Source organism: Somniosus microcephalus, chromosome 29, assembly GCF_052327205.1.
Source record: "Somniosus microcephalus isolate GS21.2 chromosome 29, FLI_Smic_1.0, whole genome shotgun sequence".
NCBI classification, from domain to species: Eukaryota; Metazoa; Chordata; class Chondrichthyes; order Squaliformes; family Somniosidae; genus Somniosus; species Somniosus microcephalus.
Window position 1 is genome coordinate 27,680,641 of NC_141015.1, and position 25,859 is coordinate 27,706,499.

The 25,859-nt window shown below is 42.4% G+C and overlaps 1 protein-coding gene across 3 annotated transcripts in view; it reads right to left on the reverse strand.

The window, feature by feature from the left end:
* LOC147098593 (vinculin) overlaps nt 1–25,859 on the reverse strand; it is a 151,878-nt gene that overhangs the window by 33,236 nt on the left and 92,783 nt on the right. For all 3 annotated transcript variants that reach the window (XM_085970451.1, XM_085970452.1, XM_085970453.1), the window contains exons 7-12: nt 10,388–10,478; nt 9,934–10,081; nt 9,460–9,613; nt 4,005–4,180; nt 3,081–3,271; nt 1,110–1,309 (exon numbers count right to left, since the gene is read on the reverse strand). In XM_085970451.1, the coding sequence (XP_085826577.1) occupies nt 1,110–1,309; nt 3,081–3,271; nt 4,005–4,180; nt 9,460–9,613; nt 9,934–10,081; nt 10,388–10,478 (960 nt within the window). The remainder of the gene's footprint in view (nt 1–1,109; nt 1,310–3,080; nt 3,272–4,004; nt 4,181–9,459; nt 9,614–9,933; nt 10,082–10,387; nt 10,479–25,859) is intronic.

Here is a 25,859-nt window from a genome sequence, read left to right on the forward strand (position 1 = left end):
GGGCTAGTACAGTACTTAAGTTCCACTGGTCTATTAAATTATAGATGCTCGTTCATGCCTGCAATTCCTTCATCATGAATTGGCAATCAGCATTGCTACTGTCGAGAGGTGTCAAGCAGAGGCCAGATCTACCCAAAAGAGGAGGAAGGTGAAAGGGAGGAGGAGCACATATAAACACGTAGATGTGTTAAATTTGCAATGAGCTTGTTCTCAGCGTAGAAGTTCATTCCCTACTGCCAACTTCCCTTCTCCCCATTTAACCAATTATCATTTATTCATAAGAATAGCAACTTTCAAATCCTAAGCAAACAACACATTCACAAATGTATGGTCTCAAATGACCAGCCTCGAAAGGGTGTAAGCTTTGCTCCAAATGTATTCACTGCAAAACTATGCACTCTTAATGTGTCATTAAAAATTAAACTGCTGGTAAAAGAATGTGACGCAAGAGGCTTTATTATTCCAAAAAGCATGATTAGTTATGGCAGACATAGTACTCCACCTAGTGGAAAAAATTCAGTTAACACTGTACAGGTGGTTAATAGGAACAGATACCGTCAAATGTAAGGGTTTAGATTTAAAAGTGTTTCTTTATTGCATGTTTCAATTCTCAGAATAATAAAAAAAAAAATTAATTACAATTTGGATGGAAAAGCCATTCCGCCCTTGCTACCTGGACTCGAATTTAAAAATATATTCATATTCAGGTAAAAAGCGAATCACCATCACAATTATGATACTTCAACACAGTTGATCAGCATACAGAAATGACAGCTTTCAGCCTGATATTTTCTGCACCAGAATGCTGAAGCTAATTTTTTAAAATTATAAATGCTATAGGCGAACGCTCCCCATATATGGATTTGTTCATCCATTAAACAATACAAAATACTTACACTAAGATCTTTACTCACACAAACCTAAAAGATCATGGTCAAACACGCTTATGTTTGAAACACTAAAGTTACTTTATAGTTAAAACTGTCTAGGATCATAGCAAGGTATTAGAATTGTGAAGTGCATGGTGCATGAGATCAACTGCTTTAATGCGCCGACAAAACAAGATTCAGTAAATCAAAATGGCCAAGTCAGATTACAAACACTCCTACTTTTAGTGCGTCCTGTAGTTGTGCAGCAATTGCTCTGGACTGAGGAGTAGCCCCTTCACCCCGAGCTGCCAGCTCTGCAAGTTGTCCAGCCAGCTGCTCCACCCTGTCACACTTGCCAGTCAGCTCCTGACGATAAGGTCCCATCATTGCATTTGCCAGTCGACGGCCCTCGGCAACAAGTCCACGGATAGCTGCCTGGCCTAAAGTGAAGGGAAAAAATTCCTTAAATTAAATCAAGCATCAGTTCTAAGTGGGCAAAATGGTGGCACATCATTAGTTTCAAGGGTTTTTGACATCTAAATTGAATTACTGATGTTTTGAACGGAAGCCAGGCACTTCATTAAAAGAGGAGACAAAGTTGGAAAAGGGGGGACAAAAGGGAAGATCATTTCAGATTGTTCTTGCTCACCTTTCAGCAGCTAGAAACAAGTACCATTGGCAAAGGCTTTGGTACAAGTCTGTTCATCCTCACAGCTGAGGAAGGTGTATGGTGTGAAGAGCTGAAGACGGGAAGGGAGAAAATATTTGACCAAAGAGGCGGCAATCCTAGAGGATTACGATGAGGCGAAGACCACCCAAAATGGCAGGTCTTGAAAGAAAACATTAAAAAGGTCGGAGATTTTTTTTTTTTTTTTTTTTTTTAAACTGCTTTTCCACAAGGCCTGCATGTTGGATGAAGGAGAAAAAAAAATTGCTGAGACTGAAAATACTTTTCCCCCACATTTTCATTTGTTTCCTATAGAATGGCAATGCTATTTGTTACATATTTGCTGTGTACACTCCACATCTAAAATTTGCACCAACTAAGTTCAATTATTTTCCAGCCAATACAGAGTTCTTTGCAGAACTCGAAGTTCAAGGTGGAGTGTCACCGGAGAGATGCAAGTTTGACTTCAGGCTGGAATTTCATATTTGATTACAGCAAATACAAAGTCTTGCCATTTTTAATTCCTTGACTCATATTAACTTAAGAACTGATGAGGGTGGAGATAACCAAGTTACCTACCATTCCCCTTATGTTGAATGCACTAGGTCAAGAAATAAATACATTGTATAAATTACATTGAAGTGGTGCGCCGATAACAACCTGGCCCTTAACATCAAGAAAACCAAGGAAATCATTGTGGACTTCAGGAAGTCTAAAGGCGGAAGTCACCCCCCCCCCCATCCACATCCATGGGGCTGTGGTGGAAAGGGTGGGCAGCTTTGAATTCCTCGGAGTCCACATCACGGAAGACCTCTCCTGGTCCCTCAATACCTCCTCTTTGGTGATGAAGGCCCAGCAGCGCCTGTATTTCCTAAGGAGGCTGAAGGGATGTAACCTGTCACCCCTGATCCTCTCTAACTTTTACCGCTGCACAATAGAGAGCATCCTGACGAACTGTATCACAGTATGGTATGGCAGCTGTAGCTCCTATGACCAGAAAGCCCTGCAGCGGGTAGTCAAAACTGCCCAACGCATTACCGGCACCCGGCTACTGACCATAGAGAACATCTACCAGAAACGCTGTTTACGGAGGTCACTGACCATCATCAAAGACCCTACCCACCCCAGCCACAGTCTGTTCGCCCCCCTGCCATCTGGGAGACGCTACAGATGCATTCGCACCCGAACGACCAGATTTAGGAACAGCTTCTTTCCCAGGGCTGTCATCCTACTGAACTCCACAAATAAACTCTAAAGCCTGCACATCTGCCAATGCACTTTATTATGTTTATGTTAATGTTTAACAAACCAAATGAATGTTGAATGTTTAAATGTCTTAATCTGAATGTACACTCTCGGGAGCCACAAGCCTACATTTCGTTGTACTGCACTTGTGCACTAACAATGACAATAAAGTTGATTATTATGATTATGATCTGTTAGATATTCTGCTATGTAACCTTGTACCTGCTAGCGAGATACTTGTCTTCGAAAGAATGATTTAACACCCATTCTGCGTTTCAATTGATTTCATGTGTACTTACCAATACCACGGTCATCAACTGTAGGATTATCCATCCAGCGCTGGGCTTGCTCTATTTTGCCTTCCAAATTAACTGCTGCTTTTACTGGCCTACTATTGGCCACTGCTCGATTTGTCTTAGTCTGTAAATTCTGCAACGTGGTAGCAATTTGCTTCGCCAAAGCACGGGCTTCTGGGGTGTCTCCTTTACCTCTGGAAAGCACAGAAAGCAGGGTCACAACACTTCATTAAAAATTAATCTAACAGCATTGAAGTAAATAAAGCTCCTGATTTTATAAAAACTGCAGTCAAATACGAATATTGATTTCTATCATTCAAATTTGAACAGTAGTGCAATACAGGAAACTTTCGATTAACCGGCCCCTAAATAACCGGAAATGTCGGTTAACCAGCAAAATTCATGAGTAGGTTCAGGTAACTTTTATAACTTTTATTACTTTTTTTACTCCATTTGTTGCTGTGCAAGGGTGTAGCTTCGGCTGTTGCGAAGCTACAGAGACGCTTGCAACTTGTGCCGATTGTTCTGAAGCTGAAGCAATAGGGTTTGTTGCTTTACACGGAGCTCTCAGCTCCATATCTTTTACTATAGCGTTCGGTTATCCGGAATTGATGATGAACCGGCACCACGTCGGTCCCGTCCGTGCCGGATAACAGAAAGTTTCCTGTAATTGATGAAAATTCAAGCAGATTGGGCAAATATTAGGTGCGAGTTTAACGACTGAAGGGTGAAACAGACTACACATACTTTACGTCTCTTTATGGAGTTGTGTTCACTTTTAAGACCTAGTTCAGTCAAAAGAGACATTTATAAACCGAACGGAGTTTCAAGCTAAATGGGCAAGACTTGATAGATCCAAGTAAAAAAGCTCATGTCATAATCATCAGTCTGTCCTTCAGTTATCTATTTTTTTTTAAAAATACATACTGCCTTCTCAAATCAGACAGCTTGGCCGTCAGTGCTCCTATTTCATTAATCGAGCGCAATATATCATCCCGTTCTTTGGGGTCCTCACAAAGATCTGCAATTCTCTTGGCTTCTGTTAAAATACCACGGATGGGCTCTTCTCCTTCAGGACCGCCATGCGGATCTGCCAGCCAGCTCTAAATAAAAAAGTCAAAGCCATGTAAAGTACTTGTCAAGTAAAAACAAAACTCAGCACAAAAGTTATACATTTTAATACAGTACTATCCTCCTTTGCTACATCCCAACGTACAACAGCATGCTGTCCCTACACCATTTGTACATTCAACTAGTTTCTGCAGTTTAAGAGAACTCAGCCTAAATGCTGAAGACTATCTTGCTCTCTCAAATAATCAATAGATTCAATATATTGAGAGTAGAACATGCCATCTCATGCAAGAGGAAAAACCAGCGGGACCAAGCATGTGTTTTCAAAACATGCCCCATCTCAACATCCACTGCAGAATATTGGCCACAGTTCTGGCAACCAGACTGGAAACCAACTCCCCAAGCATAGTCCTTGCTGACCAAACAGGCTTCATCGAGGGCTAATACTCTGGATACCGACTTGACCTATGTACCACTGCAACAGCAGCAACTTTTCCAACCTTACTCTCCCTGAACACAAAGGTGGCATTTGACCAAATGTAATGGGAATTCTTTCTTGCTGTAGTCAACACAAATGGCCTTCAGTGACACATAGGATCACAATCCAAAAACAAGCCATTCCAGTGCAATCAGTCTGTGTCAGTGTTTACAATCCACCGGAGCAAATAGTTCTGCTCTATTTTACCCAGACTGTTCTCACTTCTCTTCATCCCAGTTTTAGCTTCAGCCACCTATCCAATGTAATCTGAATATTGGCATAGTTTCTGCCTCAAAGTCTATAGAATCCTATACTTCAATCCCGCATCCATCGTGTACACCAATGGCTCAGCCCCACTGCATTCCCCCCCCAACCTCACAAATGCCCCATCACCCCTCATTTTGTCCTGGTAGCAAGCATCAGAGCAAGTTCAGACATCCATTCAGTGGAGCCAGGAGGAACAAAAAAATAATTGTTGTATGATGATGGCATCCTACTTACCCTTGACCTCATTTTTCAATATTTTCCCAAAAAAGGCAACTATTCTAAAAGAGGGATTCTCCTTCAAGGATATCCCCACACAGATTTAATGTGTTTTTACTTTTTTTTAAAAATAAAGTCAGTGGTTGGCTTCAAATACCTACAATTAACAATGGCTGCCAAGCTCATTGATTTTTTTCAAGAAAAAAACCCAACCATCCTGGCCAGCCTATACACTGACTGGACAAATGGAGCAAGCCAGATATTTAAAAAAAGTACTCTCCCACCTCATAGCAGTTTCAGATCCTACCAGAATCCCAGCTCAGTCATTCCAAAATATTAACAGACGTATCTCCAAGTTCTTATGGGAAAGCAAGAATCCACGCACACACCTCAAATATGAAGAAGGAGATCTCAAGTTTCCCAGTCTTAGGCATTACAACAGTGTAGGACAAATCTGAGAAATTATTGTCTGGAATCTAGCTCGCTCAGAGAACTATGGCTCAGCATAGAGAATACAGCCTCTAAGACAACACCCTTACATAGCTTTTTCTCTGAGGGGCAGGCTAACAAAGTCCAGAAAAATCCTACAGTAGCTACAAACTGTCGATCTAGAAAGAAGCCTGCACCTGTCTGAAAATCCTACAGGGCTCCTCAATACAACATTATGGAAAACTCCCAAAGACACAGGCCACACCTGATTCAAGACTGGCCAACTCCTCAACAAGGGCTAGATTATCACGTTCAACAAATTTTACCTCACTCAACACGACCAGTATTGCTATTTCAAAATTACACATTTCCTCCAGGACCCATCAATAGTGCAAAAGCTCCAACATGAGTCAACCTCCCTGGAACTGCACTTCTACTTTCCAACATATCCCACAAATGCCTCTCTACCCTTCATTTCACATTTGCCTCCAGATCAAAAGACCACACCCAAAAACCTTAGGGAGCCTTGGGAACAAGAATTAGGTCCCCACGCAGCAGAGAAGGAATAGCGACAGGTATGGAAGCGCATGCTGAATATGGAGAGACGTTAATGCATTGAGAGTACCACATCCAACAAATGCCACTTCTCCGAGGAACGACTGTTGGAGGAGTTGTGATCAAAAAAAAGCATGTTGTTAGACGATTCTGGTCATGTCCCACTATGGAAAGCAGTCCGAGAACGACGACGGCAACAACTTGTATTTATATAGTGCCTTTAACATAGTAAAGGGACCCAAGGCACTTCACAGGAGTGTTAGGAGACAAAAATTTGACACCGAGCCACATAAGGAGAAATTAGGGCAGATGACCAAAAGCTTGGTCACAGGTAGGTTTGAAGGAGCATTTTAAAAGAGGAAAGAGAGGGAGAGAGGCAGAGGGGTTTAGGGAGGGAATTCCACAGCTTAAGGCCTTGGCAACTGAAGGCACGGCCACCAATGGTTGACAATAATAATCAGGAATGCTCAAGAGGGCAGAATTAGAGGAGCGCAGATATCTTGTTTGGGGGGGGGGGGGGGGGGGGGGGGGCGGGGGCGGTGGTTGTGGGGCTGGAGGAGGCTACAGAGATAGGGAGTGGTGAGGCCATGGAGGAATTTGAAAACAAGAATGAGAATTTTGAAATCGAGACGTTGCTTAACCGGGAGCTAATGTAAGTCATCGAGCACAGGCGTGATGGGTTTGTGAAGGAATAAGCAATATACCTATTCAGAAAAATACGCCATCCTATGAAAGAATTTTGACTTTATTAAAACATGACAAACTGGGCTTGGAAATCTAAAAGCCTCAACAATCTAAAGCTGTGAACAGCATACAGGATATTGAGATAAGATAAGTTGTTGACACTTATTGAAGCCGACAGTTAGAGGTTCCAGAAAGTCTGAAGCCTTGGAAAGAACACAATGGTATATCCAGTTAAAGTGTCTTATACCAACACTTTGGAAAGAAACACAAATTAAAGAAACATATGCCTTCGTAAAAATAACATCAAATGAAACACGGAGATACGAACCAGTGTTACAAACAGTTGAGGTAACTAAGACAATGGTGCATCCGGTTGAGGTGTTTTTAATTTACACATTGTAAAAAGATACAAACAGGAGACTTTGGTAAGAATGACATCAAATAGATGCACCAGCCATCACATTGTTTTTATGATAAGTTTTGAACACCTAAAAGGTAGAGACACGATTCTTAATGCTACAAGCTGATCTGACTGTAAAGATTGCCGAAGTCAACAGAAAAATGACACGAGATAATTAGCTTACATCAGCAGAAAACGTCAAAGGACATACCACTGAAAAAAATTGGATTTTCACATGGGAAGACAGATTCGCTTGAAGGGGCAAAGCGATTCTCGACTTCAGAGGCAAGCTCTGTAAGTCTTCAACTCTGTGTCTCGGGGATCAAGGTGCTTGTATTTGATTTTGGCGGATATCCTGGAATAAGACTAAGAAATGTAAAAATGTAATGAAGTTAAGATTAGAGAATAAGGATCTCTGATAATAAGATTGTAAGATTTCTGTATTTGGAACTGTTAATGTTGCGATTGAATCACCTACTGTAATTACATGTCGGTTCTTTAATAAATCTATATATTTTTAGAATTGTCTCACATAGTACTTCTGTATCAAACTCATGAACTCAATCTCTGAATACTCTTTGGTGAGGAGTTGCAGAATTCTGGGGGAGTTTTCCGGACCCTTATAATATCCGGAAGGTTACAGTCTAACTAAACTTATTAAAAGTGCTATCTGGAGGACGGTAACATCTTCAGGTAGTTCCTTTCCTTTAGGGAGAGATAGTCTGGACCTTTAGGCCCAATTAAGCGTCTTTAGGATTCGGCCACCTCTAACTTTAGTTGAAGGTGAACGTCTGGAGAATACGCCTGATCCGGGGTAGCCCTAAAGGGGCTAGGACTAGTAATTATTCTTTCAGGTTAACGGGACTTGGTGCGAGTTAGGACACAGGCAGCTGCGTTTTGGATGACTTCAGGTTTACATTGCGTAGAACGAGGGAGGTCAGCCAGGAGTGCATTAGAATAGTCAAGTCTAGACCAGAGAAGATGACAGAACACTTTTCCTGCATACCCAGGCCAGTGTGTATTAGGCCTACCCACAAAGAACTGAAAGAAACTGAAAGCCACTCACTGTGCAGTTAGGCCAATCACCTATGCTATATAAGAATAAAGTCTGTTCCGTACACGCCACAAGTGTCATGTGCTTACTCGAAGCATGTTGTTGTGAACCATAGAAGGAAGGTAGTTGACCAACAGTATTAAAGTTAACACATTTCCTGGTCACATTTATTTCTCCCCATGCTAGTAATAAACACATGGTGCAACACTTGGTTCTCGTCAGAACAAATGTGTTGACCAACTCTAGATACCAAACACTCTGGAACCATTTCACAGAAGTCTACACAACCCACACAATCCTCCAAGAACACAGGAATAAACCAACTCAAAATGCAGCCATAAGTTAACAAGGATTTTCTGGGATTTGTTAGGGCTCCTAAAGTTCCACATAGGGCAATGACCTTATGCAAGTTTCCCCTCTGCATCACCAGGACCACTGAAATATCCCCAATTGAACCAGACCTGCGGAACACTGCCAAATTATTCTGATCCCCAATATCGTGCAATTCCCGGCAAAAGCTTAACTGTGCCAACAGCCTCAATGTGTATTCTCCCATATGTACTGCAGCAAAACTATGCAATGCCTTCATAAATGCATGTACTCTTTCCTCTGAGTACTGAGAAATAAAGAAAAAATATGTCCTATTAACATTTTGAGCAGCACAGAATCAGCTGCGGAAAAGTCTACCTACAAGATTTCCCCGCCTCCAGAGCTCTGAAGCATGCATGGTGGCAGTCATCACTAACTATGATCTCAAACTGGACCTCATATCTTTACTTTATTTGAATACTACAATAAGATAGTTCAATGAATAGTACCATGAGTGTTAAATAATGATCTGCACAAACTAGTATATAGCAATAATAAAGCTATTTAGGCCATGCTTCCCCAAAACTTAGGGAGAGAAAGTGAATGAATGAACTTTCTCATGGCCCTCTCCTGCATCTCCCAGTAGCTGATTTCAAAGTGGTGTTTGGTAGAGAATTGGGAATAAGTTGTCCCTCCTCTTAGATTCACAGCTGATGCTCAGCATGGGGATACCAACAAAATGGGAAAGCAGAGAAAATCATCTATAGAAATATTGGGAAGTCACATTAAAAAAAAAGTAGATTGGTTAATTACAAATTACAAATCTGGCAATACAAGATTCTAACATCTAGCTTTAAAGAATCCATATCTGTGTACAGACAGTCACATGAAACATTTTCCAAGAATTTAGTAAAGTTACCTGAGCAGCATCAATTTTCTTAGCAATGGCCTGCTTTGAGTTGGTCATATCTTCCAGCTTCCGGGCTGCATTCTCCACCTTTGCTGTTAACATATCCAGACCTTGGGATACTTGCTGTGCTTTTTGCATGGCAATGGGCGTGGCACCTTGACCTCTACTCATTTAAAAATACCCAGTATTATTAGCATTATCTCTCTTTTACTTACACACATATACACACTACAGAAATCTATTCTACATGCTTCAAGCGGGGCCAAATCACTGTGCAACTCATTATTGGAATTGATTCTTTGTCTTACGAACTACATACTTGGCTCATTACATTATCATGCCGAATTATCTAATAAGGATGCAGCTTTTAAATCAATTATCTTAAGATCATGGTCACAACAATACTGCTGCACCTCCTGACAGGAGTGAAATTGTTTTGTTATTATTTCCATTTGGCAAAGTTTTTAAATATTTAATTATTACCTGACTCGGAGCTCAGATACTTGGTCAGTCATCTGGCCTAAAGCCTTGGTAGTCCCCAGAATTTCCCTCCGTTCTTTGCCTGCACAAAGTTCTCCAACTTTGCCAGCTTCATCCAGTATTTGTTTGATGGCCTGCTCCCCAGCATCACCTAAAACACACAACAGATCAGTTAAATCTAGCACACATGGCCAACATCCACATTAACAATACCAGTAAGAAAAGAACACTATTTGGCACAAAAACATTTTACGATATCGGACGAGCTAAAAAGCTTGAAATTTGGCCTGGTATCTTAGCTCAGCACCAAAGACTCTTCCTTTATATACAGTGCTATATACCACATTAGCACTACCAGATTGTGTGAAGGTGTGCGGTTAGCATTAGATGCGATTTTGCTTATAGGAAATGCATCATCTAACGATATTCATCACAACTTCTCATGAATTGTTATTACCTGGAAGTGCATTAGGATCTCTTAGCCAGTTTTTGGCCTGGTTTATCTTTGAGTCAATCATGGCTAGAGCTCTTCTCATAGTTTCCGTATCCTGTCAAAATAGACATCAGTTAGCAATACAATATTAGTTGAATGATCAAAAGCTGAAAAAAAAAACAATAATTCACATATCTTGAACTTGGCATTTTTTTCTGGCCAGAAACTACATGGTCTAACTCCTACAAGTTAAACAGTAAATCTTTTAAATGTTCTCAACATTTTGGGTCACTTCTGACTACAATTCAGGAATGGAATGCTAACATTTGTAATGGCATCGCAAGTCTTGCGGTAAATAGTATTTCTCATAATGGAAACTATAAAAAGTAATAAAGAACTGTCTCAAACCAAAGCAGCTGCTGTCAAACTAAAACTTTTAAAGCCGTAACAAAGTTTCTGATTATTGTTAATTTAGGGACTCTGCCATTATATGCAGAACTATATACTACATTAACACCATCAGATTGTGAAGGTGCGTGACTAGCTGTATATTTTATTTTGCTTATTGAAAATGCATCATCCAACTATATTCTATCACAACTTCTCATGAATTTTATGAACTTAAAGAAAATCAACATCAGTCCCACAATGCAAACATATTACATCATACTGTTATTATAAGACAATAAACTGGGAATTTTATCTTCAAGCACTTCCTGAAAAGATTAAGATTTGAAAATGCTGCGATTATTACTTTTAAATAATCAGTTTTGTTTTTCCTTCAGTGTCATCTACTTTCAAATAGAGTTCCACATAACTGGCAGCACACAAACATTTCAATATTTCACTGCACAATGCACATGGCTCCATCTGCTGAATCTCCTCTATGGTAAATGTCACACTGGAACAGCCTTTCATATGGAGAAATTACTGGCAAAATCTCACAAAACACTTCTCTTGTCTGTAAAAATCCCAGGAACCAATTGAGAATGCACAAGGGAAAGAAATCAGTTTATTTCCAATGACCTTTCAACTGGAGGAAAATATTTCATCAGCATTATGAAGGGTGCATGTCAGTTGCAGCTTTTGAGAACCAACAGGTTAGTGTCATATCTAACAGTCTAGTTCCATTTTCTAAAATAGAACTGTGCAAATAGAAGCACATATTTCTATTGCCTTTGTAAATTACCAGTTAATTACATCTCACTATTAAGTGTAATTAGAAAAAACCTACAAAAAAAAGCTGTCCCAGATTGCAATGTTAAACTGCTTCCAAATTTCCAACCCTCCCTGGAAAGCCCTGGTTCCTGATTTCACGACTATCCCCCAAGCTGGCCCAATCACAGCCTTCAGATAAGCTTCAAATCAGCAGAGACCGACCCAGACACTGCCTCCAAAGTGTAGCTGATGGACCAAAGCTTCCCCAACCTCCCCATTCTCGTGAACTAATCTGTGAATGTTATAACTACTGGTTGCCCTCAGTCCATTCATATATGCATATTGTTGCTCCAGACCAGAGCTCTTATGGCCATGTATCTTCTTCCTTTACCCATCAGCCTTGGCAGAGTCAAAAAGCCGTGGGTCCAATCCCCACTCGAGAGACTTGAGCACATAATTCAGGCTGAAACTCCAGTGTAGTACTGAAGGATTATTGCATGGTTAGGCAATCTGCAGTTCACCTGGAACAAGCCCCATCCTACTCATACTCTGCCTCTTCTCGCCATCTCCCCTCAGCTCAATGAGGCCCACTCCTACTCCCTGGAATTTATCCCAAACCCAGCGCCTCACGACTCAACTTCCAATCCTCAGCCAATGCTTGCTGACCATCTCACCATACCCGCCAGCGTTCTCCCCATTTCTTTCGAGGTGTCTTCTTTCACCTGCTTCTCAAAAAATCTTATCCTCAACCAGGTCAGTTCTCTCCACCTATTATATTACCTCCAATCTACCCCCTCTACCCCACCCTCCCCTGCAACCGAAGGTCCTTGGACAATGAATTGCCAACCAACTATATACTCATCGCTTCCACCACTCCTTATTCAAAATAATCCAATCCAATTTCTGACCCCCTCTGGACAAATCAGTGAGACCATCCAAGTCAAAGTCACCAATATAAACCTTTGCAATTGTAACTGTGGCTGATTGTCCCTCCAAAACACCTGAGGTTTTCAACAGTACATGAATGGACCATTCTGCCCTCTTCATCTTGGGTGTGGAGTGCATCTCTGCAGCATTACTGTTTTATGGTTTCATTCATATCTGTCCTAACGTCGTCACTACAACTCACTCTCCTCCAGTGTTTACACAATCACCTTGGCTATGCCTCAGAGCTCCATCCATGATTCCCCCTCTTCATTATTAACATGCTGAATCTACAAGGTAGATTTCTGCATATACACCAACAAAACTCAATTGCATTGCTCAACCTTCACTTGAATAATGTTGCTATACTGTTTGTCCAAAATCAGATTGTGGAGGAGTCGTAATTTTTCCTCAGTTCAACATCAGTAAAATTGAATCCATCCTCTTTGGCTCCCACAAGCTATTACATACTCATGCACAAAGCCCTGCACTCCTATCACTCCTGTTCTTGTCAAGCTACATGTATCCCACCCCGACATCAAAATCCCTACCTCATTTCAAAATCCCTCCAAAGCCATTCACTATCCAATGAGCAATCTTCTCCAACAGTACATCCCTGTGCCCACTCTGCACTCAAGCACTGGATTATTGTTCGTTCCCAAATTGAGCCCTGAACATTTTCCCAGAATTTCTCAATCACCATGGCCCCCACCTTCCAAAGTCTTCTCAATACCCTTCTCTTGCCTCTTGCTCCCCACAAGCTTCAACTGTGGCCCCCCACCCACCCCCTCCCTGATCAGCACCATTCTTTTTCTCCATCATGAAATGCTCAGATATGTTCTGCAGGACTATGCTATGGTGACTGTTGGCAATGGAAGTTGTGAAACATCTATATCAATATTAACATAGTATTTAATTTGCTATTGAACAATGGGCACACTACATTATTGCATCAAATAATATTAATGCCCCTTAGCGGTGTTCTGTCGACAAAAGAATCCCACAACCCTGTAGAAACACTTGAAACATTACGTGGAGTGCCAATTTGAAGTTAGTGTACACAACATTCACTGGCATGAATTCGAGCTCTCAATATTCCCTGCAATGCCTCAACTTTCCACAAATTACTGCTGCTGCAATTTCATTAAAATTTGAATAAACTGCACCAATCTCAGTATGTAATGTTTAAGGGGGTGGGACAAGTCAGCAGTCAAACTACAAAAAGGGACAAATATCTGCAAATGTTTCATGTTGATTCAACTTCATTTTCCCTTATCTTGTTGACTAGGAACCAAAAATATTAACTTGTTAATTTGTTTTCCAGATTATTTTTTTCAAGGTCTTGCAGTTTGGGAAGCTGCTTACTTGGCAATAATCAATGAACACCATAAAAACTACATTTCCGAGCTCTTTGAAACAAGTTTTGAAGTTTGCCAAACTTAGGCTAAGTGCAACCCAAGAAGGCCCTCTTGGCAGATTCTCTCCATATTTTTGCACTGTGTCATTGGCTGCAAAAGGAAATGTAGCTCATTTTTTTTGCAGGCAAATTGCATTTTGCACAGACTTCATCCTGTGATTATTAAACAAACCAGGCCCAGACATTTCTGTGGTAGCTTTTTTTCAAGCATGACCTTCTTTGGTCAAACATGCAAAATATTCTGGTGTAAGCACTAGTCCATTCATCACAACCAAACTTGTGCTGTGACATCCAAGCAGTGCTCATCCAAACAGTGTCTTTTTAATTAAAGCAGAACATGTGGAGCAGCAACAAAACACAGGAAAGCATCTGGTTCTTTTCCAATAGACAAATTAACAGCTTTTAGATGGATGCGAAATACACTAACTGTGTAGATTTAACATACTTTCATTCCAAAATATACTTACTTCAGTGTAGAACACCAAGTTAAAAAGTATTACAACATAATTTATCAATTGTAAACTAAAATCTAAACATTGGGTTGGCAGAGCAAGTGCTTAAAAGAACCTTATGCCTTAATTTGATATTGTTGGCAGTAGAAGCTGCCATTTTAAACAAACATTAGATGAGCTTGGATTACCCCATTCCAAATCTGACACTTAACACTGATGGGCTGAAGAACTGCTGTTGATTTCCATGGGACTATTTGGTATAATGAGAGGCAATAAGTGAACTTAGAGTTTCTATTACTGTCCATAACCTGGAGGCCAGATGGAATGGGGCAGGATTGACGAGGATGAGTGATCAATACTCAGTAAAATACCCTCAGTAAGAGAGTCATGGCAATTATGTTTCATAATTAGTTTCAATATTAAAAAGAATGGTACAGGATAATGCTTGAAACAAACATAAATTCAATTAATTCTAATCACTTGCAGTCAGTACGTTTAATTGCAATAGGCACACCAGCATAAATCAATCGGATACTCTACTCGGTATCACTAATTTTATTATTTTAATGCAATAAAGAATTATACAAGAAGTGCATGCTGGTCAACGGATATCAAAAATACCTGCCCAATATCTGGTCAACATTTATGTGCAAAAGTCACCATATCTAAACTTTGTGCAGAATCAAAGTCAATCTTCTTAATAGTTTAAATGGATATTGAAAAAATATTCAATTGGGTAGATAATATAATAGCTTTAAAAAAAAATCTCTAACCTGAAGGCTTCAAGAGAAAAAAAGTAATGAGACAGTTAGAAAACTATATTCAGTGTTAATAAAATCATGTACAGGAGTCCATGAATTTAGAGACGTGTGTAGATCGACACATGGGGGAAACATTTCAGTGGCTGGACCTCTTCCCTGAAATACAACTGAACTAATGCAATCCAGGCCACTTTCTGAATAATGCATGCAGGATTTCTAACTGTGAATGGAAAAGATCAAATTACAACAACCTTTCAGAGTTTCAGAAAATTACCAAAACTACTTAATTTCAAAAAAGTAGAAGCTGACGCCCCCTTTACATTGTACCGAACATGTAGTACCGAACATGTAGTACCTAAAGGGCATTACCAGCAAGTGGGGGACTGGAGCTAGTATTCCTCATTGTGGAGCACTGGAGGGACAAAGGCTGAACATTTAAAATTATATTTTATGTTTAGTCTAATTATCCTTCTATTCCCATAACATTTTGAATTTTAGTAATTTCTCTTTGCATTCTATTCAATGAGTTAAGATGAGTTCAGTTAATAGGCAAAACTCAAACAACGTTAATTGGAAGTTTAAGCCAACTGCCTCTTTGAAGACCATTGACAGATCAAAAGAGAAATCACTCACGTCTTCAATACACAGACAGGAGCCGCACTATCGCAGCCATTTTAGAATTTTTGGTACTAAAATACATACTTGCGGTTTCATCGCGCACACACTATATTCTGCAGTAGTGCTAAATGCTTGTGTAGTTTTGGTGTGCAGTAAATTTAGTGAAACATTTGATTGATTGAGTAGATAATAGTGTAGCAGGTTGTTTTTTTGTGAGGGGGCTTCACATTTAGCAACAATCTGAAACATTTAACTTAGAGGAGATGCAGTGTTTTAGCACATGACTAGAAACACACGGTTCAATATTCTGCAAAGTACCTATATGCTGGTCTTCAAAAATAAAGAGGGGGGGGGTAAAAAATAATCACACAGAAGTTTAGGATAAAGTCTCAATAACGAGTTTTTAAATAATTGTGTTTTGGCAGGGCCTCACCATTTTGAAAGAGAATAAAAGTTCTGATGTTTGATTAAAAAGGGACAGAAAGCAGAAAGTAGTGGTGTATGGTTGTTTTTCAGACTGGGGTTGTCTTGTTTTGCACACTTTGTACAAAAATAATAAATTGCAGGACAGCAGAGTATTACAGTTTAAACTCTTAATTAAGCATCAGGTCTGTAAGCTTTCTCAATCAATACAGCACCGTGTGGACAAGATGGAGTCAGGACCCCCCCTGGGTCTTCTAAACAAATAGCAGTCCTTACAGATGCCTGCAGGCCAATGGCAACTCAGCATGTGATCACGTGAATATAATAGGTATTCCTTACAGATGCCTGCGGGCCAATGATAATTCAGTATGCAAATGTTACATCCCCTTTCTTTTAAAAGAAAAATGTTACGCATTACTTTTGAACCTTTCTTCTACATAATGTTCTCAGTAGCATCAACATATAAGTAAACTCAACATTTAACTAGCACTAAAAACATCTCAACGTTTCAATAACGATGTACAGTTTTTTTTAGAGCAGCGAACCGCCTACACCCTTTGGCAGTTCACAAGTCATGGATAACTAGGCTTGACCTCTCGTCCCGACCTTGTGTGGTATGGAACTGAGCATGCTCCTGAATCGGTCAACAAATCAGCTTTAGGTAAGTATGATGTGTTTTGTGTATTGCTCTGTTCATCACACTCTGTTGAACTGATCCTCTCGTCGGAATGACGGTGTTGTTCCTTGGTGTTCAGGAGGTGCCTGCGATTGCGGTCGTACACCTGTCCTTCTGGGGTGCGGACGTGATACGATCGCTCAGTGTCAGCTGGCTGGATGACGACTGCTGGCTTCCAGTAGTCATGCGCCTGGATTCTGACGGATTCTCCATTGTGCAACGGCGGCAGTAGTCTAGCTGACCTGTCATGGTATCTCTTGGTGTTGCTGTCTCTGTACACGTTTTGCATGCACTTGCTTGCAGCTGACAACCTCTGGCTGCAGCTGCTGGTTGGTGCTTGGAAGGATTGAGCGAAGTCTGCGGCTTATCAACAGCTGTGCTGGTGACTTGAAGTTGTCAACCGGAGTGTTGCGGTACTCAAGGAGACTGATGTAGGGGTCTCTTTTGTCCGCTGTGGCTTTGTCCACGAGTGTTTTTGCAATCTGGACAGTTTTTTCAGCAAGGCCATTATTTTGTGGGCTTGATATGACATGTGTGAAATCCCATGCCTTGGCAAACGACTCGAGCTCTTTTGATTTGTATTGGGGCCCATTGTCTGAGACTAAGGTCTCTACAATGCCATGCCTGGCAAAGGCTGCCTTTAGCTTGTGGATCACAGCTGCAGATGTGGTGCTGTGAAGCTTGTTCAATTCAAAAAATCTGCTGTAGTAATCAACAGTCACTATGTAGTCCTCATTGTTCCATATTAACAGATCCGTTGCCGCGACCTGCCAGGGCCTGTCTGGGATATGGTGAGGTATCATGGGCTCTGACATTTGATGGGCGGCGTTCTAGACAAATGGAACATTTTCCGACAATGTCCTCAATGTGTTTGCACATTCTGGGCCAAAACATAATGTCACGTGCTCTGTGTTTGCATTTTTCCATGCCCATATGTCCAGCATGAATTTTTGTCAACATCTCTTCTCTGAGACTGGTAGGAATGATGATTTTCTCCCCTTTGAAGACGATTCCGTTGATTTGTGACAGTTCATCTCGGTGGTTCCAGAATTCAGATATGCTGAGGGCTTTCCTCCTTTCCTCAGGCCATCCTTCATGTATGACTTTGCTCAGCGGTGCGAGTTGTGCATCTTTCACGGTTTCTGCTCGGATCTCCTTCAGTTTTGAGTCACTCACAGGTAAGCTGTTGTACACCATGTGCACCTGCACATCCATGCCTTCACTGAGGCTGCTGTCCTGGTAGCTAAGAGACTTTCTGGAGAGCGTGTCTGCGACAGGAATGTCTTTGCCTGGACGGTGAATAATTGTGAAGTCCTACTTCTGTAGCTGAAGGATCATTCTCTGTAGCCTTGGTGGGGCTGCGGCTAGCGGTTTCCTCATGATTGACTCGAGGGGCTTGTGGTCGGATTCCACAATGACTTGTCGGCCATAAACGTACTGGTGGAAACGCTTACATCCAAACAGAATTGCATATAGCTCTTTCTCGATTTGAGCATAGTTGATTTCACTGTCTGAGAGAGATCTGGAAGCGTAGCCAATGGGCTTTCCTTCTTGCAGTAATACTGCGCCTAGTCCGTACTTTGACGCGTCCACTTGTAGTCGGAGCTCTTTGTTGGGGTCGAAGTAGGCAAGCACTGGTCCTGGTTCTCTGGTGATTAGGTCTTTCATTTTCTGAAATGCTGCGTCATGTTGTTTGTCCCACAGGAACTCATTGGATTGTTTGAGCAACTGACGCATGGTTGCTTGATTTCGGAGAGGCTCGGGGCAAACTTGGCTAAGTAGTTAACCGTGCCTAGTACTGTCTCTAGCTCTGCGTGGTTCTTCGGCGGCTCCATCTTCTTGATGGCATTAAGCCGGATCCAGAGAAAATTGCCGCCATCAGTTGAGAGGCGATGCCCGAAATAACTGATCTCGGTGGATCCGATTATGCTTTTCTCGGGGTTGAGCCGGATACCTTTCTCCCGTGATCTTTGTAGCATCGCACGGAGGTTCCCGTCATGTTCCTCTCTATTCCTGCCACAGATGAGGATGTCGTCTACGATTGCGACTACTCCGTCGAGGCCTTCATAGGTTTCGTCGATCTTCCGCTGGAATTCATCCTGAGCTGAGACCAAATGGTAAACGCAGAAATCGGTAGCGTCCAAATGGTGTGTTGAACGTTGTTAACTTAGATGACTCTTCCGTGAGCTTGATAGTCCAGTATCCTGATCGTGCGTCCATTACACTGAAGTAACGTGCTCCCACTAGCTTGGGTGTGATGTCATCTAGCGTTGGTAGAGGGTAGTGAGGGCGTTTGATAGCCTTGTTCAAATCTCTGGGGTCGAGACAGACTCTGAGCTTGCCTGTACGTGGTTTCTCAACCACTACTAACGCGTTGACCCACTCTGTCGGTTCTGTTTCCCGGACGATGATTTCTGTATTCTCCATGCTCTGCAGCTCCTCCTTCAGGCGACTACGTAGAGCAAGGGGTATCCTTCTCGGTGGCAAACCACAGGGGTTGCTGCTGGGTCAAGGTGAATAGTGCATTCACCTGGGAATAGTCAGATTCCTTTGAAAACGTCAGCAAACTCCTCCGTGACTGTCTGCTTCTCAACTGGTGCTGTCAATGATAGCACTAGCTTGACGAGGTCCATGTCTAAACTTCCTTTAGACCTAGCACTGGAGGTACTGGAGTGTCAATAATGTAAAAGTTCACCATCATGTCGCTTTCTTTGTACTTGCATTTCATCACACATGTGCCTTTTACAATGAGCTGCTCACCCCCATAGCCGGTCAGTCTGTGTGAGGTGGGCTGTAGCTCACACTCATCCTTCAAGCTGTGATACTCAGAGGAATTACATTAACCGGAGATCCAGTGTCTAGTTTAAACTTAAGCTCTGCGCCCTGTTTTCCTGTCTCAATATCGGCAAAGGCTTGCTCAGTCTCTGAAATCTGTTTTTTCTGTCACACAGAATCAATAAACAGTTCCACTGCATTTGGCTCTCTATCTGGCATTTGGCTGTTACTCACTGTGTGTACTGCTTTTCCGAAAACAGTCTTGCAAACTTTAGCAAAGTGGTTCCGTTTACCACATTTAGTACATTGCCTTCCTTTGGTAGGGCAGTACTCCTTTTCTCCATGCCAGTTGTTTCCACAATATCCACAGTTTTTGAAGCGTTTTATGTCTGTGTCGCCCATTTTTAGAACTCTCGTTGTTCTTTCTGTTCTGAAACACGCTCTCTGGGCAGTGTTCTTTGGTGTGTGTCTATTAACTGCGTGCACTGTCTGTTCACTCGAGCTGCTCGTGGCGCCGGTTATGGTTTTCAACTGTGCTTGGGCTATCTCGTGCAATCTAGCTATGTCCATAGCTTTGTCCAGCGTTAGCCCGAACCCAACATTCAAAAGTTTCTCTCACTTTAGCTGAATGTATTCCAAACACGATGCGGTCTCTGACCATCTCATCTTTATCTGCATATGCACAGTCTTTTACCAGCAGTTTTAACTCAGTCACGAACTGTTCAAACGACTCACTAGCTCCTTGTACTTTCTCCTGAAACTTGTACCTAGCGAATATCGTATTTGTCTTGGGCATCACATATGCTTCAAAATGGTCAAAATAATTTTTCAGTACCTTTGCTTCATCCGCGGTGAGAGACCATGTGTTAAAAATGTCTCTCCCTTTTACTTCGATCCACAGGAGTAGGTAGCTGCATCTTTCTTCCTCCCCTTTGCTTTTCAGTGGACCCGAAAACATCAACTCCACGTGTTGCTTGAACTTGCTCCATTCTCTAGGTAAGTTCAAAGATTCCCAATTCATTCGAGGTAAGGGAGCTCCAACGATGTCCATTTCAAATCCCTGTTCTGACACCATGTCTTGTTTTGCACACTTTGTACAAAAATAATAAATTGCAGGACAGCGGAATATTACAGTTTAAACTCTTTTAATGAAGCATCAGGTCTGTAAGCTTTCTCAATCAATACAGCACCGTGTGGACAAGATGGAGTCAGGACCCCCTGGGTCTTCTAAACAAATAGCAGTCCTTACAGATGCCTGCGGGCCAATGATAATTCAGTATGCAAATGTTACAGGAGTGTGCAGTGGTGTGTCACCGGGAGTCGGTATTGGATATCTATTAATGACCTGGTCTTGGGTATATGGGGCATTATTTCACGGTGTGCCTACGACATGAAACTCGAAAATGTAGTAAACAGCGAGAGACAGTAATAGACTTCAGGAGGCTTGACAGACTGGTGAAATGAGCAGACACATGGCAGATGAAATTTAACGCAGAAGTGTAGTGATTCATTTTGGTAGGAAGAATGAGGAGAGGCAATATAAACTAATTGGTATAATTTTAAAGGTGGTGCAGGAACAGAAAGACCCAGGAGTGTACGTACACAAGTCTTTGAAGGTGGCAAGACAAGTTGAGAAAGCTGTTAAAAAGGCATACAAGATCCTTGGCTTTATAAATAGAAGCATAGGGTACAAAAACAAGGAAGTTATGCTAAACTTTTCTAAACACTGGTTAGACCCCAGCTGGAGTATTGTGTCCAATTCTGGGCACCATACTTTAGGAAGGATGTCAAGGTCTTGGAGAGGGTGCAGAGGTGATTTCCTAGAATAGTACCAGGGATTAGGGACTTCAGTTATGTGGAGAGACTGGAGTTGTTCTCTTGACCTTCGCTGCTCTAAGGAGGAGTTCAAAATCATGAAGTTTTGATGGGGCAAAAAAGGAACCATTTCCAGTGGCAGAAGGGTCAGTAACCAGAGGACAGAGATTTCAGGTAATTGGCAAAAGAACGAGAGGCGACATGAAGAAAATTTTTTTTTTTTGCAATGAGTTATAATGATCTAGAATGCACTGCCTGAAAAAGGATGGTTGGAAGCAGATTCAATAGTACCTTTCAAAAGGGAATTGGATAAATAGTTGAAGTGGAAAAATTTCCAGGGCTATGGGGAAAGAGCAGGGCGGTGGGACTAATTGGATAGCTCTTTCAAAGCTCTGCACAGGAACGATGGGCCAAATGGCCTCCATCCGCACGGTTTCATTCTATGATTCTATGAAAATGATACTGAAGTAAAAATACAATAGTGTTGACCAGATACACAGCAAGAGTAATTAGCCTCTGATGACTGGTCTTCCACTGTACTGCAAACACACATTAAGCCTTTCCATCATCTACAAGGCACAAGTAAGGAGTGTGATGGAATACTCTCCACTTGCCTGGATGAGTGCAGCTCCAACAACACAAGAAGTTTGACACCATCCAGGACAAAGCAGCGCGCTTGATTGACACCTCATCCACCATCTTAAACATTCACTCCCTCCACCACCGGCGTACCGTGGCTGCAATGTGTACATCTACAAGATGCACTGCAGCAACTCACCAAGGCTCTTTCAGCAGCACCTCCCAAACCCGCGACCTCTTCCACCTAGAAGGACAAGGTCAGCAGGCGCATGGGAACACCACCACCTCCAAGTTCCCCTCCAAGTCACACACCATCCTGACTTGGAAGTATATCGCCATTCCTTTATCATCGCTGGGTCAAAATCCTGGAACTCACTCCCCAACAGCACTGTGGGAGTACCTTCACCACACGGACTGCAGCGGTTCAAGGCGGCGGCTCACCACCACCTTCTCAAGGGCAATTAGGGATGGGCAATAAATGCTGGCCTTGCCAGCGATGCCCACATCCCATTAACGAATAAAAAAAAACTGCCTGAAGTTTACGATGAGGGACCACTTCCCCCCCCGCCCCGCCCCCTCACCTTCTCGGTTTAAGGTGCGAACCATACCAAGGTATCTTTTTGGCACCAACAGTATTCAATCACTGAAGAGACCATTCTCCATGTGCATGCTTGACCAGCCTGCTTGCTCCCACTGGCCAACAGTAGGAGGCGTCACACCAAAGTACAATCCAGTCCTGTTCTCACCAGACATGGTCTTGAGCACATTTCCAGGAGTCGTCACTTGACCAAGAGCAGGAACGTTGTGTAATTTTCCTCCCAACAAGCTTGGGAAGCCTGGAGACATCAATGCCAACTGCGGCACCTATAAAACAACCCTAGCTTAGATCAACAAGCTCAGCACAGACTGAAGACCTTACTGGTCCAATGTGGCTCAATACCACACCAGGTTGTGCATGTCACCAACCAGTAAGGAGAGCTGATTCTTGATACAGGAAACTTTTGAGTTATCCAGAGGCGAACCGTCCGGCAAGCTCGAGCCACCGGCAAAAATCAGGAGCCGTTTTTTATTCTTTTCGTTTCTTTTCTTTGCTTTTTTTGAACAGTCAAGCTCTAAGGTCTGTAGCTAAGCAACAGCTTCAGCTAGAGACGTTACAGAGACGCTTGCCGACTGTTTAGAGGCTGTTGGCAGGGTTTGTTGATTCATACGGAGATGAAAATCTCCGTATGTTTCAACATTAACTCTGGAGTGTCCGGCAGTTTTGAGGGAACGGCAGCAGCTCGGTCCCGTCGGTGCCGGATAGCACAAAGTTTCCTGTAAATGTTATTCAATTTAAGTCCTGAAAATAGTTTTCATGATATTGAAATTTATGTCTGATCCTAGTGGAGATTATGAACAAGCTTTCTTCCCCCTCCAGCCATGCCTCACCCTGACTTTTGCTGGAAAAGAACTTTATTCAATGTCATTTTAGAGATCATGTTATAATCTGTTCTATTCTCAAAGCTCGAAGAGGCATGTTCAAATCATAGGAGATTTGTGGTTAAAAAGCCCCAGACAGGTGACCTAACGGCAAGTTGAATTTTACAAACAGTGTTCAGCATGTGCTAGCCATAACGTTATTTGAAGCAAACTGCATCACACACCAAGGCGGTAAACAGCGTTTGTTCAGGACATGCTTCAGCAGAAAAACGGAGAAAAACAAAAGTGAGCTTACCTTCTACAAGGGAGAACGGAGAAGAAACAAGGAAGAAAGTAAAAATAAGATGCTTGTAATGGTCACAAAGAAGAAAAAAAGTGCAAAAGAAAACTTTTAAAACATGTAACATTTTGACCACAAAATACAGCAGATAGTTTACAAACAAGGTTTTTGAGAGATTTGTAACTTTGTTTCAGTAACACTTATGACAAAGATAAAAACGTAATAAGCATATCTGGCTACTTGCCAAATTTATATTTGCACATTCCTTTTTGGACCAGCTGGCTGATGCATAACAAAAGAGAAGGAAAACATCATCCTGTCTTGAGGCAGGCACTTTACTTTTGTGGAGACACACACATACACATAGCAGGCAAGAGAATTCCATTATACATCAGCGCGCAGGAAACAAAAATATTACTCCTGCCAATATCAAATGACGGATTGGTATTCTATTTGGTATTTTAAGATGGAAATTGAGATTTAATCCTGATTTCTCCTATGTCCCAGCATACCAAGTGAGTAAGCAAGATTCAAAAACGATCTACCATCTGTGGCCCAATGAAATAAATAATAAAAACAGGAATTGTAATGAACCAAGATCCAAGAAGTGAAAACAGTGAAAAATGGAAGAAAAAAACACTACAGGAAGATCATACACTGCAAACACACAAATGTAGCTATGTACATATAACCAGAACCAGCCAATGACTAGTACGATAGCAAAATACTGCAGATGTTGGAAATCCAAAATAACAACAGAAAATGCTGGAAAAACTCAGGTGGTCAGGCAACATCCGTGGAGAGAAATTTGAGTTGACGTTTCGGGTTTGACCCTTCTTCAAAACTGGAGAGAAAAGGAACTAGATCGAAGGCAGGGCTGCGATCGGACAAAAGAATAAAAGAACCAAAAGAAGTAAAAGAGATTAGAAGCTAGACGAGATGGTAATAGGCTGGGATTAGGTGTAAAGTGTACTGGCAGGGCAAAAGATAGCTGCCAGGTGTGAGAGAGAAACAAAAGGAAAGGGGGGGGGGGGGGGGGGGAGGAAAGGAGTGGAAAAATATAAGTAAAAATGAAATAGGGGCCGAGGTTATGATCTGAAATTGTTGAACTCGATATTGAGACCGGAAGGCTGCAGAGTGCCTAATCGGAAGATGAGGTGCTGTTCCTCGAGTTTACGTTGAGCTTCCGTGGAACAGTACAAGAGGCCAAGGACGGTGAGGTCCGAGTGGGAATGGAGCGGTGAATTGAAATGACAGGCGACCGGAAGCTCGGGGTCACCCTTACGGACTGAACGGCCAGGAGTCTTCCCCCCGCACAACTGACCCTTTCTCCCGCTTGCAGAATTCCCATTCTACCTGGACCCCTCCCCCTGGCCTCTTACCCTCTCTAGATCTTTTCATCGCTAACTGCCAACGTGACATCGGCCGTCTCCATTTCTCTGCTCCCCTCACTCACTCCAACCTACCTCCCTCTGAACTTGCAGCACTCCATTCTCTTAGATCCAACCCTGACATTGTCATTAAACCCGCTGACAAGGGTGGTGCTGTTGTTGTTTGGCGTACTGACCTCTACCTAGCGGAAGCTGAACGCCAACTCTCCGACACCTCCTCCAACCTCCACCTGGACCATGACCCCACTACCGAACATCAAACCACCGTTTCCAAGACTGTCACTGACCTCATCTCCTCTGGAGATCTTCCCCCCGCTGCCACCAACCTCATAGTTCCCCAACCCCGCACAGCCCGCTTCTACCTCCTTCCCAAGATCCACAAACAGGACTGCCCTGGTAGACCCATCGTTTCAGCCTGTTCTTGCCCTACGGAACTTATCTCTTCCTATCTTGACTCTATCTTTTCTCCCCTTGTCCAGTCTCTTCCCACCTACATCCGCGACTCTTCGGACGCCCTCCGCCACTTTAACGGTTTCCAGTTTCCTGGCCCCAACCGCTTCCTTTTCACCATGGACGTACAATCCCTCTACACCTCCATCCGCCACCCGGATGGCCTGAGGGCACTCCGCTTCTTCCTTGAACAGAGGCCCGACCAGTCCCCATCCACCACGACCCTCCTCCGCCTGGCTGAACTTGTTCTCACATTGAACAACTTCTCCTTTAACTCCACTCATTTCCTCCAAATCGAAGGTGTTGCCATGGGTACCCGCATGGGTCCTAGCTATGCCTGCCTTTTCGTGGGCTATGT